The sequence below is a fragment of the Melanotaenia boesemani genome, chromosome 9, assembly GCF_017639745.1.
Source record: "Melanotaenia boesemani isolate fMelBoe1 chromosome 9, fMelBoe1.pri, whole genome shotgun sequence".
Lineage (NCBI taxonomy): Eukaryota > Metazoa > Chordata > Actinopteri > Atheriniformes > Melanotaeniidae > Melanotaenia > Melanotaenia boesemani.
In genome coordinates this window covers 4,970,518-4,989,146 of record NC_055690.1, presented here as the reverse complement: position 1 = coordinate 4,989,146, position 18,629 = coordinate 4,970,518, and the positions used below count along the sequence as shown (strand labels likewise).

At 39.3% G+C, this 18,629-nt stretch overlaps 1 protein-coding gene across 1 annotated transcript; it reads left to right on the top strand.

The window, feature by feature from the left end:
* The first annotated feature begins 9,636 nt into the window (after positions 1–9,636).
* Positions 9,637–17,257, top strand: LOC121646080. The gene is made up of 9 exons (XM_041994960.1): positions 9,637–9,669; positions 9,719–9,877; positions 10,137–10,229; positions 11,052–11,181; positions 14,052–14,133; positions 14,906–15,237; positions 15,515–15,630; positions 16,676–16,828; positions 17,171–17,257. The coding sequence occupies exons 1-9, from the start codon at positions 9,637–9,639 to the stop codon at positions 17,255–17,257; spliced, it is 1,185 nt and encodes a 394-aa protein (XP_041850894.1).
* The last annotated feature ends 1,372 nt before the right edge of the window (positions 17,258–18,629 follow it).

The window sequence follows — 18,629 nt, the reverse complement described above, 5'->3', positions numbered from 1 at the left end:
AATCTCCCAGAACCCCAACCCAAGAGCAGCAAGCCCACCCCCCACCCCTTCCCATCAAACACACACACAACACAAAGGGTAAAAGCAAGTTAGAAGGACCAAGGAAACGCTGTCATAAATTCTGGGGTCTTGTGGTGTGGGGAATCCACCCCTGGCGCCCTGACACCTAGTAACTTTTTAACCACCTCAGCAACCTCAACCCCAGAGATAGGAGAGCCCATGCCAGGACCCCCCGACTCTGCTTCCTTATAAGAAGACGTGTTGGTGGGATTGAGGAGTTCTTCAAAGTATTCTTTCCACCAACTCACAACATCCTGATTCGAGATCTGCAGCCTCCCATCCCGACTGTACAGTGTTGATGGAGCACTGCTTTACCCTCCTGAGGTGCCAGATGGTGAACCAGAATCTCCTCAAGGCCACCTGGAAGTCATTCTCCATGGCCTCTCCAAACTCCTCCATGATACTAATTTAGACAATTCTTAAAACAAAACCTAATTAGCAGCCATTTTGAGAAATTTGTCATTTGATTTGTTTTAAAGTTAAAAAACATAATAATATTGAAGTTGTGGAATAATTACTGTTGTGGAATTGAAAATTTGTTGCAACATAGAACTGAAATATTTACTTGTTCTTCTGACTTCTAATAACTTTTCTGTCATTTCCTCCCAGGTTGCAATAAAGATTATAGACAAAACACAACTTAACCCAACAAGCCTACAGAAGGTGAGCGATACTTTGTCACTGTGCTTATACACACATCCCATATGCATTAAATTCATGAGCTGGATACTTTTTTTTCTTAAAGGTCCCATATTATACATTTCTTCAACAATATCATATTGGTATCAGAGGTCCAGCAACATTGTTTTCCAAGTGTATTACCCCAAATTCAGCCTTGGTTCTTAATTTCAGCCATTCCAAATGTGGCTCTAGTGACCTCTACTAAGAACGGGCTGTTTCTGTATCTGACCCTTTAAATGTTCATGAGTGGTGACTGTCCACGCCCTTCTCTGGGAGAGGATCCGGCTTTTGCTGCTGCCTGTTCTGTGATTTCAGAGGGCAGACTCCGCCAGCTGGGGGGGCAGTTCAATGGCAAAATCCACTGCCAGGGTGAGTAGTTATTTCCCTTCGTGAGGTCACACAGGGAAAGATGTCAGACTCACCCGTTTGAGCACACATTCACTAAAAAGTGGAGCAAGCAAGTGAGAGAGGAGACAGAATTTTCTTATTTTTTGGCCTCATACACAGGCTATGAGGACACACATGACTCTTAGAAAACCTTTAGAAAGTGTATTTTGCATAATATGGCACCTTTAAAGCAGAAAGTGATTCACATTTTTTCCTCTAATAATAGAAGCAGTATAAGAATTGTACTCTTTTTTTCTCTTATCGTTGTGGCTTCATCTACCTAATGTTGGCAGCTGAATAATCTGACCTCACACTCTATCCATTTATTTTAAAGATGTAACTATCTGCCAGTTTGGCTTCCCAAGTGGGTTTAATTGGATTTGTGTTGAATCAAGAGCAGTCATTGAACACAGCTGTGTGTTGACATGTTGTTTTTCCTCAAGTCATGTTTCTCAGTTGACTCAGCTTACGTCTACTGTATACAGTAGATGGCTGAACTTTGATGTTTTGGTAGCTTCGTGGAGCTGTTATTGGATAGGAACTGAAAAGAGTGCTGCATCATTTCAGAGAAAATCTGTAAAATGCTGAAGCAGCTGGGCAGTTACCTGTATGTTAAAGTCAGTACAGTAAAAACATCTGTTTTAACCTGCATCACTGGATTTAAATATTTTGCAAACTATGTATAGTATGCATTCATACATTCAGTCCATGAAGCTGCTAAAGCAATGAGTTCTTTGTGTCAGGATAATGTAGCCATCATTTGTTCAGGCAGTCCACTGGAACTAACAAGGTAAAAGCTCAGAGTAAATTGTCAGTGTATGCTTGTCTAGTGGCAGAGAGGGTCATGATTCAACTACATGTGCTGCATTCACAACTCTAAAAAGCTTAAGCCCTTCCTTGTCTGACCTTAGCTTATGTTTGTGTGTTTTTGTGTGATTCCTGTGTTCATTTAGAGCAATCTAAATATTTTTTTGAGGCAGTTAAAATTGTTGCATTTTCTCTTCCAACTCTGACCAAAGAATGTTTTTCTCTGTTAATTATACAACATTAATTGCTTAATGTGGAAAACCTTGTGACTACATTTTTTTAGTTTCATGCTGTTGGTGTAGGTTAGCCTCTCAGATAATTCAAGAAAAAAAGTTAATCTGATAAAACTCATCTGACAGCAGTGTAGTATTTGTCTTCTATAGTGTCTTTCAGTTAAATCTTCAAATCTTTAAATCTTTAGGCTGTGTGAGTAGTACAGTATCACCAGCTAAAGTTGATATTTCAAATATTATTAGTTTCTGTTCTTTTTTTTTTATAGATGAATCAGAAAAATAACCTAATTGCATCTTTTTTTTCAAGGTGATATCTACTCGTTTTGTTTTCATTCAATGAACTTTTGAGTGTGCTGCATCACATGTATGAATTTTAAACATATATGTTCCAACACGTTTTCTCTCAGACGTGATGTTTGCAGCTGGATCATTTAACCTTGTATGCAGTTTGTTTTACATTCTCACAGTTATGAGAAAAAATTCTCACACTTTGTACAATAAGGTCTTTGTTCCGAGACAGCCCTGGAGATCAAACTTTGGCCGTTTCTGATTATAAATTAACTTTATCTTCAACTTCACTGCAAAAGCACACTTGCCTCATCTAGATCAATACTGCATCACAGATGTGCACAGTTACCTTATTGATGGATTCTCAGCTGGTTAGATAACCAGTCCAGGCCAGGTTATGACTCCACTGATGGCACAAAATTTGGTTATTGATGATGTCTGGCTCTGTATGATTGTTGGTCCACCTGACCTAAATACTGGATCAAACCATATCTAGGGTAGACATGCTTCCCCTCCCCGAATACAATACTTGAATACAGATAACAGTGTGCATTTACTTATATATTAAACTGTATAAATATAATTCTCCTAAATCTTACTGTAGCCAATAATTATTATCCAACCAGGCCATTTTCTAGCCTATTTTTCTCCCTTCTTCATTTTCTGATGAGAATCAACATGAAATCCTCACCATGGAGTATGTAACTTTTAAAGGATTTTTTATGTTATTTTCCACTCCATTCTCTTTGACATTCATTTAGTGACATGAAGGCTGTTTACCAATACAACACTGACTAAGCAGGCCAGTTGGAGAGGATGCAAAAGGAGAAATTTATTCAGAAAAACACATTCTCACACATAATCTGTCACAATGAAGTCTGAGAAAATAAATTACCACTAACAACCTAAGACTTAGCTTGGGGAAACAAAAAATGCTTAAAAGGGTTTATGTTTACTAATCTCCTAACATCTTATTTAGTGAAAAGAAAGGATTCAAACTGATCACTGAACCTTATGAACTATTGCAAGTCCCACAACCCTTGAATTGTTATGGTGGGTAAAAGAAAGGGAAAACACAACAGGATCAGTTTTTCATGTGGACAGGAAATAAGATGCTGTGCTGCTGTAACTTTCAGTGTTTTGTTAAATTAACCCCAAAAACAAACAAACAAAAAACAAAAAAAAGCCTCAATGGAACAGTAATAGAGCTGCTGTTCCAACAGTTGTTGGGAATCATGGTGTTTTCCCTCAGAACATCATTCTGTCTCAGTGGAAAAGGGTCCACTTCATTACACAATGAAAGTGCCTTAAGACTTTGAGATAAAGTGTGTATTAATGTGTGTGTGCTTTCTCCAGCCTGGTCATGGTGTAGTGCTGCATAGCGCAACTGTGTCAGGGCTGGGGCTGCCAGCGACGTCCTGTCCTGTCAGCATTATTGTGTTTAGTGTAGGACACTATGCATGCTGCCAGGTGACACAGTCTTTCTGTGTCGTTGTCCATGTCTGTCGATTACATCCCACTCGTTTCCTTTCCTCCCGTTTGCTTTTTCCTGCCTTCATTTTCTTCACAAGCAAAGGCTGAGATCAATAATACACGTCCATTTATTTACTCTGTGTGAATTCAAACTATAAGAGGGGTTAGTTTATCAAACAGAATACATAATTCTAAAAGTTAAACTTATAAATGTCTTGTCTTTAATGAGTAACATACAAAATTGATAGTTTTTTTTTTATTGAAGCAAATGTTAAGCTGCCATGATGTCAAATCAAAGTTTGAAATAGCATTTCTTTTAAATGATTTGTTTCTGACAAAAGCTGAAAATATTCACAATGGTACAGATATAAAACATGGAAAGCGGTGAATAATAATTGAGCATCTGGATAAGTAAATGTTCAGCAGTTTTCTCTTCACTAATTGCCATTTTTTTAACTTATTAAACTGCATTTTGTTACATGTGAGGCCTAATATTTTTAATTTCTGGTCCTTGTTAGAAGATGTACTCTTTTGGTCTTTGAATCGAATATTTGTCCAAAATGCATCACGTTCTGTCTTTCATGGGACATTGATTTATTTGCTTCAGTATTCCCAATGAAAATAAACATAATTAGCATTTTAATTTTCTCAACATTATTATTCAAAAGTTGTAGTATTCAGGGCTCAGCTGAAGCACAACAGCTGCTGGAAGCTCTGTAATTCTCTGTGTGGAAGCTTCTGCTTCTTTTCCATTCTCAGGGTCTCTCAGCATACTGCCTGCCTGCCTGCCTGCCTGCCTGCCTGCCTGCCTGCCTGCCTGCCTGCCTGCCTGCCTGCCTGCCTGCCTGCCTGCCTGCCTGCCTGCCTGCCTGCCTGCCTGCCTGCCTGCCTGCCTGCCTGAATTGATCTCCGACCTGCTTCTGACCCGGGTCTTCTGATTCAGCCTGCCCCAGTCTGGTAACTCTGTTCTGTCGTTTGGATTATTCTGGAACTCTGACCTTTTTGGATTGTCTCTAGGACTAGGATCTTGGATTACGGACTTAATCTTTATTACTGGAAGGACCCCTCTGGACTCCCATCGGAAGGATTAGTCTGGAGCATATTAACCCACTACTAGCCCCATTCTAACCCCCTTTAATTCAGCTGCTCAACAGAGTCGCGGTGGAAATCCTTCTGGCTGCCCCTGTCATCTCATACAGAAATATCTGCTATGTGGGACTCCTTCATGCCTTCTGGTACGTGGCCCCAGTCATTTGAGTTTTGTCACTGATTATTCTGCCTGCTCACCCCTCCTCTCCTACGTTCACAGACGAGCTACCTGAAAGGATCCTGACACCGCCTTCCAGTCCAGTACATTGTTCAAATAAACTATCTTTTCACCAATCCTTGGGTTACTGACTTTCACTGGGTCCAGTCTGCTGAAACGTGACACTCTTTACCGTCTGTAGCACCACAAAAACTTCGGGGACATGGGGACTGTCAGGTTATTGTCTTGTAAAGGATAACCCATAAATGTCACAGTGTGATATAATTGTTTTAATCACAAGTCGTTCTTAAAGGTTAAATACCCCACATTTAGAACATTATAGCAGCAACAACTATTTATTCTGTGACAATAGAACAGGTTTTAAGAATTCATACTAGTCCATCGTTGCTTTCATGGCTCATCTGCTGTTTGATGATGTTAAGTCTTTTATAGAGCAAGCGACAGTCGACCATCAGGAGGTTCGTAGTTTTGTAGTCTTTCTGCACTCAGACCCTTATTGACTTTTTTTTTTTTTTTTTTTTTTTTTTAAAAAAAAAGCCAATTCAGCATGTTGACTCGTTGTCAGCTGATCTCTTAGGGAGTGATCATTCTGACTGGCTGCTCAGCAAAATCCATGTTTTCAATCACTTAATGCAGTTTTACTACTTTTTCTTCTCATATATTCTACATTTAGCAGGACACATTTTACTAATGTCAGTTTTGAAACAAAGTTCCCACCAACATTCTTGAACTGCAGTGAGCTAACAACATTGAGTGACATAATCAGCAAACACTGCTTTGTTTATGTTTTATCTATCTGGTTGTCCAGTTTTTCTTCTGGAATACTGTAAATAGATTGTAACGCCATTCTGTTGCACAGGCATGAATTATACTTCCTAGATAATTCAGATTCAGAAAACTTTATCCCATGTGGGCAATCCATTTGCAGCTTACCACAGACACCAGTCAGCATTCAAAGTGCAACGTGTCAAACATAATCAGTACAGACACAACAAATACATTAAATAATCAACAATAAAACTGACAACAATTCAGGCTAAGACATCTGTTAGCTCAGCTAAAATAAAGCAATGACAGAATAAATGTAATTTTTTTGGTGTATGAGAGCTTCTAGTGCACGAGTCTCCCCTGTGTTAATCTTCCAGATTTTTCTAAAATGAATAAACTTTGGTTAGTAGAAGCAGACCAAGATTGGCTTTGCACCCAGCTTTCTGAGATGAAGAGCTCTACAACCTGCTCAAAGGTTTCAAGTTAATTTGAGCTTTAAGTTTTGATTCCATTTATTTCGGTTTGAGATTCTGCTGTTTTAAAACTACATCCAGTGGTTTTCCCTAGGTTGTTATAACTCATTTTAAATAAATAATCATCAATATGATGATTATGAGTTTTCATTCTTGTACTGTATACTGTGAAACAGATATCACTTCAGCCTTACTAAACAAGCATACTTAATAATGCAAATCACACATATACAGCAAGCCTCTGTGCAAGCCTTGGTTTAATGCTCATGTAAGGGTATTACTCCAGGATCTATTTGAACAATGCTTTTATTTATTGTTGCTGCTCTCTACCTTTTATTTATTTTTAACTTGTTTGTTTCTAGTCTGCTACAGACACTTCTAAACTGAGTTTCATTGTATTTTTATATGATTAATTCATTCAAATGGTGAGGAGTTATCATTAGTAATAAATCAAATACACATTAAACATTAGCTGATACTAGAAGACACAAATCCAATTAATCATTGTTTGAGAAAATCCACTTATCGTCTTGTGCTGAGGCATACGTTGACTACAGCATTTTGCAGAGTGTAAATATCCGTCAGTGGTGCCATTTTGCAAATTACCAAGCTGCATGCCTCAACGGTTTACTCGTCACAATTTGCCTTTAGGTGTTGATTGTCTTTAAAATGTGTAACGCAAGTGGAAAGGTGTTTACAAGTGGAATTGGAAATCGTGACATGAGGATACGAGTAAAGTTGGAATAGAAAGCCTTTCCAGTCTATACTACATTTCTTTTTTTTTTCTGTTCATTTCTTACGTCTTTATTGCCATCATAGGAGCATGCAGTTCCTTCTTCCCCTGCTGTGTGTAATGTTGGATAATCTGCCAGACTGCAGGGTTTCCTGAAAAGCCTGGTGTTGCCTTGAGAACTGAAAAATTATGAAGGAAGCCATCCAAATTTTTGTAGGTGTGCAACTGTGAGGTGCTTACAGGACAGAGTTTGGGCCACTATTTAAATTCTGTGCGAAGGGTGTTTTGTCCCTTGCCCAGGCCCCTTCATCCAGGAGGTAAATTCCAGACGGGCAAACAAAAGGGGCGGTCATGTAGGGATGAGGAGGGGTGGGGGTGGTTTGGGACACTGGTACAGAACTAGACCCAAGTAAGACCAGATACAGAGCAGAACCAGACACAAGAGACTGTGTTTGTGTGCTTGTTGGCATGTGTGAAAATGGGCTTTTAAAGTCAGTGCAACACAACCTCTGCTCAGCCTTTTTATGTCTGTGTAATGCCATTATCTGGATTGGTATTGTATGCAGTATATTGTTCTGTGTGGGTGTCTGTGCATAATAATATTGTGCCTGCTGTATGCATTGTTGTTACTGAGCAAGTCTAAGGGACAAGAGTGCAGACAGAGCAAAAGCAGAAGGCTTTCCCACAAGCTTTTCTTCAAAGCAACTGCCTTACAACAACGGAGAGAAGATGCCTACCCTGGTCTTTCACTTGTGCTATTGTTTCTCCCTCTGTCACCATGCTTGCTTTTGTTAAGTTCATATCTACAAAAGTAGCTACAAAGCTTATTATTTTATCCGGCTGAGTCGGGATTTTTATGATTTGTATAAATATGAAGCCAGAATCAAACTCTAGCTCCTCTTCGTTAATATTTCAGCATACTCCCCCCACCCCAGTCAAGTTAACACCACATCATGCTTGAAATGACTCTGGTGCTAGCATTGCATATATTTGCCTTTGCCTTGGGCCGTCACTATTACACTGTAAAATCTAATAGCTGTCTTGACTTGCATAAATAAGTTACCAGTACTGATGTGTACTACTTAATAAGTTTTATAAAGTAACATGTAACTGCACAGTGAAAAAGTACATATACATTTTTATCTAGAGTACAGATTACATGACTTAAGTTACTCCCACTCACTGATTTCATTTTAAACCAAACTGACAGGGTTTAAGTTACTATCACAGTGGCACTGGAGTTACTGTCACTTGCTAAAAGCAAGTATTTTCAAACGTATCCTAAAAACAAACTGATCTGCGCATGTGCAGTAGAAGCCAGTGGACCCGCCAGTTTGAGCTTGAAATTCAGGGATCTCATCTTGTAAGGTAAGATATCAAACAAATGATAATTGTGTGAATTTCTTTTCTTTTTTCTTACTTGTGATAGTAATTTATTGAATGCCAACTTAGCAAGGGACTTTTACTTATAAACCAAAGTATTCTATTCTTTCTTAGATAGTAAGAACACCTTTTGGTCCATTAAGTTGTCCATCAAGTTTTTTGACACGTTATTGGTCAGAAGTTTGAACTACGGTAATCTGATTGGATGGCTACAGTTAGTTCCCACCTCCACAGATACAGCACAGTTTATGCCCAGAACGGCTGCTGTAAACAGTGAGAAGAGATGATACTGCAATATCCACATATGGTGATAAGCGATTGTTAGAGCGGACGATACGACCAGTGAACATAGTTGACTTTACAACCTTCTTGGTGAGTCTTTCTATTACAAAATGTAGTAAACTATCACAAAGCTAACATTGCTAATGCGGTCGCTAAGCTAGCGCTAGGCTAATGTGGCCCGCCTAGCTCCCGTGTGTTAAATTGGGATGCAGACTTTACAAACAAATGAGCTATGATTTGAATCAGAAGGTGCGTATGTGCATATAGATTAAATATAACATCCTTTGGGCAGGTAGGTACCTTAACCATTTAATGTTCTACACTGCTCTTTGGTCAAATACAACTGTTAGTAACTATATTGTATTATTTTTTTTTGTATTTTTTTTTTTTCTTAGAGATTGTGAATGTCAACTTGATGGTAAGGATAAAGAATGCACTCATAATAGTAGTAAATAGTGATAATATATAATATCTGTAAAATGAAACCAAAGATCAGTGGCATGATAAGATAATGATATTGATTGAGTAAACATGGATTGTGGAATTATTCATGTGGATTATTGCACATGTACAGTTTTGCTTTATGTGAATGTGCGTCAAAAATTGGAGTTGGAATTTTCCTTTTAAATTAGAAATTCTTTGTTTATTTTCCAGAAGAACTCAACCCTGTTGCTCCATCAACATCCACTGGCGTGACCACTAGGCTGTGAAACTGGAGGTGAGATCTCAGCAGCCAAGAGTTAGGGTGTTACATGCATTTAATACACACTATAAATTTCGTCTTAATATAACCAATTGCAGATGCAGTTGTCCTGTAAGCAGTGCACTTTTTCAGCAGACAAAAGAGGATAATTGTTGAAACACTGTCGCCTGTGCATTGCAGGTATATGCAGAGTTCAACAGGATTGCCTCCACAAACCTAGAGAGTGACTTCTTTGATTCATTAGACCGCTTCACACCACGGTTTTTCACCATCTTCAAGTCCAAGAAAGGAAGTGTTGGAGATAAATTAGCTGAAATTGTGCAGCAGATCGATTCAGCGGTAAATCTACTACAGGTTTATTTCATTTTTGATGAGTATGAATGAATATAAAAACTGAATTTTTTTGTACTTGGGGCAACTTGCAGTCCTCACCACACCCTAGTCCTTTGCTGCTAATGAACTGTTCTACATCTAGAAATGAATTCTCTGCTCTGTCAGAAATTTTGGTGAAACCCTCTCATGTACATTTTAAAAAACATGTTTGCTCTGTAATGTTTAATGTTGTATTATCCTGTACTTTATCTTTTGGTTCTACTAGAGGCAAGATGTGACAGCACTTCGTACCCTTGTTCTCAGAGGCCTCCCAATTCTACTTGGTGATGATCCAAGTGACTTCTACAACACTGCTTTTGTAAGTTCACACATAGGTACAGAAAATAACAATATAGAATATGTCTTTGTGAGTTGAACAAGAAATACGAGGGACAGCAAGAATGTCCTAGGTCCAGTGCAGTGGGCTGACAAGGGTGGAAGACTGGCAGCTGAAATCATTTTTATACATTAAAATGAATGTATGGTATGACATGAACCCATGTATGTTGATGCTGGAAAATGCAGGTTTATGTGCAGTTAATTATTTCTTCTTTTTTTGATTAATTTGTTTCTTTTTAAAAGGCAGATGTGAGGAAAATATGTTATGTTTCAGCTGTCAGACTTCTACAGAAATTTCACCAGGTTGCTAGACTGGCAACTCTCCCACCTTCCGATAGTCTCTGGAGAAAACAGTCCCAGGTTTTGAAAAGTACAAAAGCCCCTTCATAAAAACTGGGCAATGCAAAAAAGACGACAAAAAAGTTGGATCATGGAGGCTGTAAAGATAAAAAAAAAAGCCAGCCATGTCCACCATCAACAGGGACTAGGGGGTTTTATGCTCTCCCACGGCTGGGTCTGCTGATAACATCAGACAGCAGGGGGCATGGCCAGCCTACAGGGTCGGTCAGGTGGAATGGGCTGGCCATGAGAAGAACAGCTTTTAATTGACACAACACATTATTTAGGTGATTCTTCTGAGGAAGGTTTACAGATGACAGCTAGAAAATCTGACAGTAAAATCTAACATATTATCCTTGCATTTGGGAAACCGAAAGAAACTGAAATTAATGAAAAATAAATCCACACAGCTTGAAAGGTTGTGCAGGTGGGACAGATGTAATTGGGATTGTGTTTCTTACAGGTCTCAAACTGCAGTGAGGCCTGGGCAAAGGTGACTGTTGGCTTGGTGACCATCATCAACGAAGATGCACCTGTGTCTTCAGATCCTCTCCATCTAAACCCACTGTCAACTGGCATCATTCTGGAAGGAGGTACTGTGATAGAAAATCTCCCAAATCTACCACAGGCACTCTGCCTATTATTTGGCCTGTCCTATGCTCTCCACCTTGAATACCCAAGAGCCATGCGAAACACACTGACCTTCATCCAGAGAGTGATGCTTAGGTTGGGAGAGAACAAACTCCCCCCAAGACTTCAAACTCTAAAAAACCTCCTGCTGAGTTAGTGCAGTCATCTAAGAGTTACCCTTGGCACTATGTTGCTTGTGTATATGAGCAGTGCTGGTTGCTATTTTGTTTAATTTTTGTTTTTACTACTGGTCATGTTACTGGTTGTCCTACTGTTTTGCCTGTCATTTAGCCTGTGCTATGCTCCCCATCTTAAATACCATGCAAACATATTGACCCTCATTCAGAAACTGATGCTTGGGCTGGGAGAAAACAATCTTTCCCCAAAGACTCTGAACTATTAAAAAAACATCCTGCTGAGTTTGTGCAGTCATTGAACAGTTACCTTTGGCACTGCATTTCTTATGTATATATGAGCAGTGCAGGTTGCTGTTGTTTTTTGTACTTTTGTTTTTGTTATTACTGGCCACGTTACTACCGGTTGTTGCAAATAAAAATGTTTTAAATCTGTGGTTTTAAAGGTAATTTCTTTTAATAAACCCGTTTCTTACTATTGTGGTTGCATGTGATGTATTTTTAGTTTATACCTGTACACCACCATATTTATTTAAGTTATTGAGTTGGCAGACATTTTTGGCATTTTAGACATAGCCATTCCTTACAAATTAGACCTTGTTTCATGGCTAAATATTATTTGCAAATTTGATCATATACTGACTTTTATTATTTGCATCTACAAAAAGAGGACCTTTATTTCCTGTTGTGTTAAGAGATACCTTTTGTGCAAATTAGGCAAATTTCACTGAAGTTAGCTTAACTTGAATAATTGTGGCAATAGGAATACACACAATAGTTAAATTTACATGATGCAAGTTAGTATTACAAACTAGTACTTCTGAGTAGTCTATAACTCATCTTATGTACACATTAGGCATATTGCCAAGTACTCCATACTAGTTTTTCTTAGTTACAGTAACTCAATTGTTAAGTAACTGTTACTTTGTATATGATAGTTACTAAAACGCATAATACCTATTCCCTAGTACTTACTATTCTAAGTGCAATCGGTTTGCATGCTTTTTCCAAGTAAGGTGAACTTATCAGATTTTACAGTGTAGGAAGACACAAAGCTGTGATTTGTAATATCTCTTCATGGTGCCCAAAAGTAACCTCAAAAGAGTTTCAGAAATTGGAATCTGCTTTGAAACGGGTATTTAGACCATCAATATCCAATATTGGAAAAAAAAAAACACTGCTTTATTCATCTGAGTCTTTTAAGTTGCTTTTGTAAACATAAATCTATGAAAGCACAGTATAGCAGTACTTAGCATGGCTTTCTCACAATAAATTGGTTCCAAATGATTGTTTAGCTGGAGATTTCTTTGTGTACAGTATGTTGAATATATTGCCACTGTGCCTTTTAGGCAAGGCAGGTTTATTTGTATAGCACATTTCATGTACAAGACAACACAAAGTGCTTTAGATGAGACTTTACAAGCAAGGTGCATAAGAAGCATTAAAATGTACATTAAAAATAGTAGATGTAAAACAACTCAAAAGAATCAAGAAATCTTTGGAAATATATTATCAACGTCATTGCCATGGTCCTCATTAGCCCAATTCCATTTCATCCCCTTGCTTCTACTGTCCATTTGTAGAGGTAAAATGCCACTCTTCTGTCAGGGATCAAGGCGTAGCTATAATCTACCTCTTCAGCCATTGCTGTCGGGGCAGTTTGGATGATTAGCTGGCTGGAATGTGTTTTTTTCTTTGTGTTTATCATGCATTGGACTATTTGTTACCTCATCTGAATGTATAGTATCTTTGAAAATTGTCAGTTTTGGGTAGCTTTTATCACTTTATTGTGGTCACACAACATGGTGCTTTGATACATGAGTATTTAATAAACTTTAGGCTACCTGATTAAGGCCTTTTAATCCTAACGGATCAATAATTAGCAGCTGTTGTATTTTATTCAGTGGAAGAAACTCTGATTGTGTTTTAACCAGACTGACTGGATGAAGAGCATCATGGTAATTAGGTACAGTGAGGAGGAGGAGGATTGGTCCCTAAATCATGTTTTATTCACAACAAATGGAGACTTTCTGTAAATTTACTAGCTGAGGTGCTGTACTGTACATCAGCTATAAACACACCCATACCTAGCTTTGGGGTAGAGATTTTATTTGTTCATTTTGTCTGACATCCTTTGTTTTTCACTCTCCTGCCCTCTCTTTTCTTAATTCCCCTGATCTTGTCACTGGCAATAATTTTTAAGAGGAGGTCATTCAGCACTTTAATTCATGAGGCTTTTTAAACACCAGCTAGTGAAGCATCAATACCTCATTTCTTCATGTTGTGAGCGTGTTTCTGTGAGCATGCTTTAGGGTGAAGAAAAGAAAAAGCATGGATTACTGGCCTGGATGGAAAGGTCAGTGGCCAACAGAATGGCTGGTCAGAACTATGAATCAAGCACACACATCACTCCTTACAAAATAGAAAAAGGGGAAAAAATATGACAGTCAGTCATTAAGTTCCTTTGTGTAAGCTGTTGTAGAAAAACAGCAAGAGCTCTGATTCCTGGTACAGAGAGGCAGGTACAGGGAAGTAATTGCTCAAAGGTTGAGTAATGCCTTTTAAAAGGAGGTAAGATAGAGCTGAAGAGTCAAAGAAGCTAGGGAGAGTGAAAAAAGTTGAGCGCACCTCTCAGGAGGACAGCTTATGACCACAGCTGTGTGTCAGTAAGCTGGAAATGTGTGTTTCTGAATGTGCAGCTCCTGCCATGTGTTTGGCGTTCCTTGACTTCCCACAGTCCTCTTGGGAGCAGGAGATCCAAGCTCAGGGATTAATACCTGGGTATGCATGGCAACTGTGACGTAAAGCTATCCCCATGGGAGAGAAACAGGAGGTTATTTAGAAGAGGGCGAATATGAAAGCTCCAGATAGGCAGGGAAATTATTTTGTGAATTAGTGCTGCATTCAGATATAGTCTGTAAATAATCTTTTTTGCATTAGAAGATAAATTTTATGTTTAAATCTTCAAAAATGCACCTGAAAAGTAGAAAGAAACAGTTCTTTATATTGCCCCATAGCTTGAGCTGAGCATTGATAGACCAGCAACAATGACTCAACTATTTTCTGGCAAATTGTAAAGTTTCTGAATTTGAACTCCTTCCAGCCAATTTCTGAGTTGGAAACAATTCTCCGTAAGCATTCAATGTTTCAGTAAGCGGGGGTTGCAGATTGCATTTCTCACTTTGAAGACTAAAGAGGTGTTAAAAAGAAGGAGTGAAAATGTGGGAAAGAACGCGGTAAAGGAGAAAGAGAAAGAAGTGATGGAGGTGAGGCTTAGCCTGCCGCACACGAGAGCTATCTACTGAGCTAAAAGTCATTTGAGACTGTTTTCTCAGCAGAGAGCTTGCCGTGTGCGCCCCATTTTCGCCGAACTTTCTACCTCGCGAGGCCTTGAGGTGAAAACCAAACACGTTTGATATTTTTTGCCTCGCGAGGCAAAAAACTCACCGTGTGCGTGCTACGAAAGTTACGTGCTGAGGGCAGAAATTCAAGTGACCAATCAAGAAGCGCCCTCCGCTCACATGATTCCAAGATGGTAGCCCCCTCTTGTCAGAAATGAAACGGAGACAGAGGTGGATATGGAGGAAATATTACTACTCCTTCTGTTGATGAGGAGCCGCCGTCGCCGGCGTTCTAAAGTTAGGAGAACATGGGTGAGGTCATGGCTGCAAAAGAGGACAGGGCAAGGAGTTTATGCTAATCTTCTCCAAGAGATGCGACTCGAAGACCCAGAATCCTTCCGGCAATACCACCGCCTGGACAGAGAATCCTTCGGGAGGGTGTTGGAAATGGTGGGTCCATCGATCCGCAAAGTTGATACCACGATGCGACAGAGTATCAGTCCCGGAGAGAGGCTTGCCATCACGCGCAGATTCCTGGCTACAGGTATGTTTTTTACAATGTAAATTACATTGCATGCAGGATGACTGTGGCTGGCCCTAGTTTACTATGTTTATATGTAGCTAGCTCTACCAAAAAGAATTATGTCAATTTTGTTAGAAAAAGCAAGGCCATCACAACTACATTATGCTTTCCTTCCCTTAGTATGACAATTGTGGTTTATATTGTAAAAGGTGATCTTGATTCATTGTAATTTCTGGTTAAGATTTTGATCCTGTGTCTTTGTAAAGCTCACAAGATTTTAATGTTTCTATATTTTAAGGTGAAACATTTCGAAGTCTGGCATTTCAATTCAGGATTGGAGAAAGGACAGTCTCAAATATTGTTGATGAGACATGCCAGGCATTGTACAGCACAATGAGGGAGCAGTATATGAAGGTGATGAATTGCATTTTATTCAAACACAACAGTATGCACTACAGATGCAACAAGTTATTAAATAATGCAGTTTACAAAAATAAATGCTCTATTAGCCTAATATGTTCCAAAAATAGAACAGTAGAATCACACATTAGGCATCTGTGAATGAAAGAAAACTGTTTATAAACATTCATTTCAAACAATGAACAGAATTGTAAACAATAACATGGACCTAGTCTTAATTTCTTTAGAGGTCTCAACTGTGTCACACTGTTTAGGGAGGTTGACAAAAATCAAAAGACAAACAAAAGCTGAGGTGAGGAAAATAATACATGCACACTGACACTCACTGGTGAGGAGGCTGTGAAGTGGCACTGACACACACACACACACACACAAAACTCAAAGTAAAAAATATAAACTTTGTATGTATACACAATATTTGCAATGAAAATATTACAGTGTTTCATACACTTGGTCGCTGTCAGCTGAGACATGATTTTGGTAAACAGGGTTGTGTGCTCGTTTGGGACCGACCCACTCATGCTGTTGGTTGTGGCTGGTGGTTAAACATTGGTGGTGGTCTTGGGCTGATGGGGTGTGTATTTTGGCCAAGTGTTCCCATTTGTGCCTGAAATAAAATATTATTAATATGGAATTGGGCCATGTTTCTAGTGTATGGATCAAACTCAGACAACGTTTGTGTGACATACCGACCAAATGTACAAACTGCATTATCTTCCACTGATTTCTTTTTGTGCCTTGTTTCTCTGAGTAATTGACTCAGCCAACCCTTTTATCAACTGATATTCTTCAGCATCTCATTGCCGTTTCAGATGGTTTGGTCGTATGATGTCTTGTTTTGTGAATTTGGGGGTAGATGTGCTTGTACTGCTTTCTCCTTCATCAGCTTCACTTTCAAAGACAGAAGATGTATCATTGGGGTCTTCACTTTGGCCATCATCTAGCACGTCAATGGTGTCCTCACTGCCAGCTGTATCAGATGGTGATGGCTGAAATTATTAAATTAAAAGCAAACATTAAATATCTCTTTTTTTTCCAGGTCCCGACAACGACAGGTGAATGGATGGAAATTGCCAAGGAATTAAAGGAGAGGTGGATCCTTGTTGCGTCGGAGCAATTGATGGCAAACACATTGCCATCCAACAGCCAGAAAACAGTGGTTCAGAGTACTTCAACTACAAACATTTCTTCAGTGTTGTACTCTTAGCTTTACAAGCTTTACAGATTACAAGTTCACATACGTAGATGTGGGGGCAACTGTTCGTGCAGGAGATGCTGGCATATTTGCAAACTCAGCATTAAAGAAAGCATTGAGTGAAAACTCCCTGAATTTGCCACCAGCTGAAGAGATAAATGGAATATCCACCAGCAAAATTAACTACCACATAGTTGGTGATGACGCATTCCCACTGTCACTAACACTGATGAAACCGTACCCACACAGAAACCTGAACCAGCCGAAACAAATTTTTAATTATCGGTTATCCAGGGCTAGACGGGTGGTCGAGAATGCATTTGGCATTCTCTCCAACAGGTTCAGGGTGTTTTTGACAGCCTGGCCTGGGCTGGCCTGGGCTGGCCTGGGCCGGTGGTCATCACCCTGTCGGCTGGATATCCTTGACACGCCGCTGTAGGAAGGGGAGAAGAAAGTGTAACTCAATTGGTGCAGGTTTCTGGGAGGAAGAAAGGTTACACGCCTGTGGTATTCACAAGGTCTTCCACTTTCCTTTACTTAGCTGGTAACAGGCGTTGCAGTAGTCTCCTCCAAGCCTGGAGCCAATCCTGCAGCCTCTCCGGTCCTCCGCCCACGATCCGTGCAGCTCCTCTGACTTCTTCAGTTCTGCCACCTTGTCTCTGCTCAGTCCTCCTTCTCTTCTGCACCACTTGATCTGCTCCTCTGCTGCTCATCCTCCTTCAGTCCTTAAGAGAGGCTCCTCATTACCCATTGTCCAATCCAGAGCCAGGGGGCGTGGGGACCTAACTGAAATCAGCTGTTCTCAATCATGTCCAGATGTCTCTCATGCAATTCTTAACAGCAAGTAAAATACAAAACACAGCATAAAAAACCCACACATTTCAATAACCAAACTCATGCAAAAACAAAAACCCATAACTGATCAATAATTAGCTAAAGAAAAGGTCCCACTTTGACATATACGAGTATAGCCTATTTCCACAAGCACGAATGAGTGGTCTGGATAGGATTATTGATATTTATACCATGGTCAGTGTTAATTGTAATGCCAACTGGCATGTATTTTTCGTATATATGCATGTGTAGTTCGGCAAGTCAAATTACAGTCATATAACACCGTACACAGGATGTTTCAAGCTCCCGGCTAATAGGGGACAGTTGGAAAACCTAGCTGGTACACATGACGTTGCACAGTTCGTACCTGTCTGGTCCAATCTTGCTTGCCATCTCCTTGAATGCCTGCTCGCGCTTGTCCCTGTTTTTAAAGCTCTCGTGTGCGGCCTCTAATTTTTCTTACGGCTCAGATGAACAGCTGATGCACTTAATTACACACATTCCCAGTGGGTCTGTGTCTGTGTTTATGACAATGCAATGTCTCGAATGCAAACCCATATTAATATCAAATTTCTAGACAGAGAATATTCCCTATGGCTTTGCCCTTTGTTATTTACTCACACCAAACATATTGAAAAGGATACAGATAAAGCTGCTTTTATATGACTTCCAAACACTAATGGAATTAAAATTATTGTTGTTAACAAAATTTTTTTTTTTTTTTTATTGGTTGCTTTGTATTAATTTTTAAAATTATTTCTGCTCTTAAATCCACAGTTCATACTGGCTTATTTCTCAGCCCTAAACGCCCGAACTTTTAGGCTGCTTTAAAAAAAGACACAGAAAAGCGTCAACATCTTGTATCAGAGACGCTTAAATCACATATGTTGCTGCTGTTTTTTTCTAATATAATAAGTTAATACACCACTCACTGTGTATCAAACAATGTGTTATTTAAATGCCA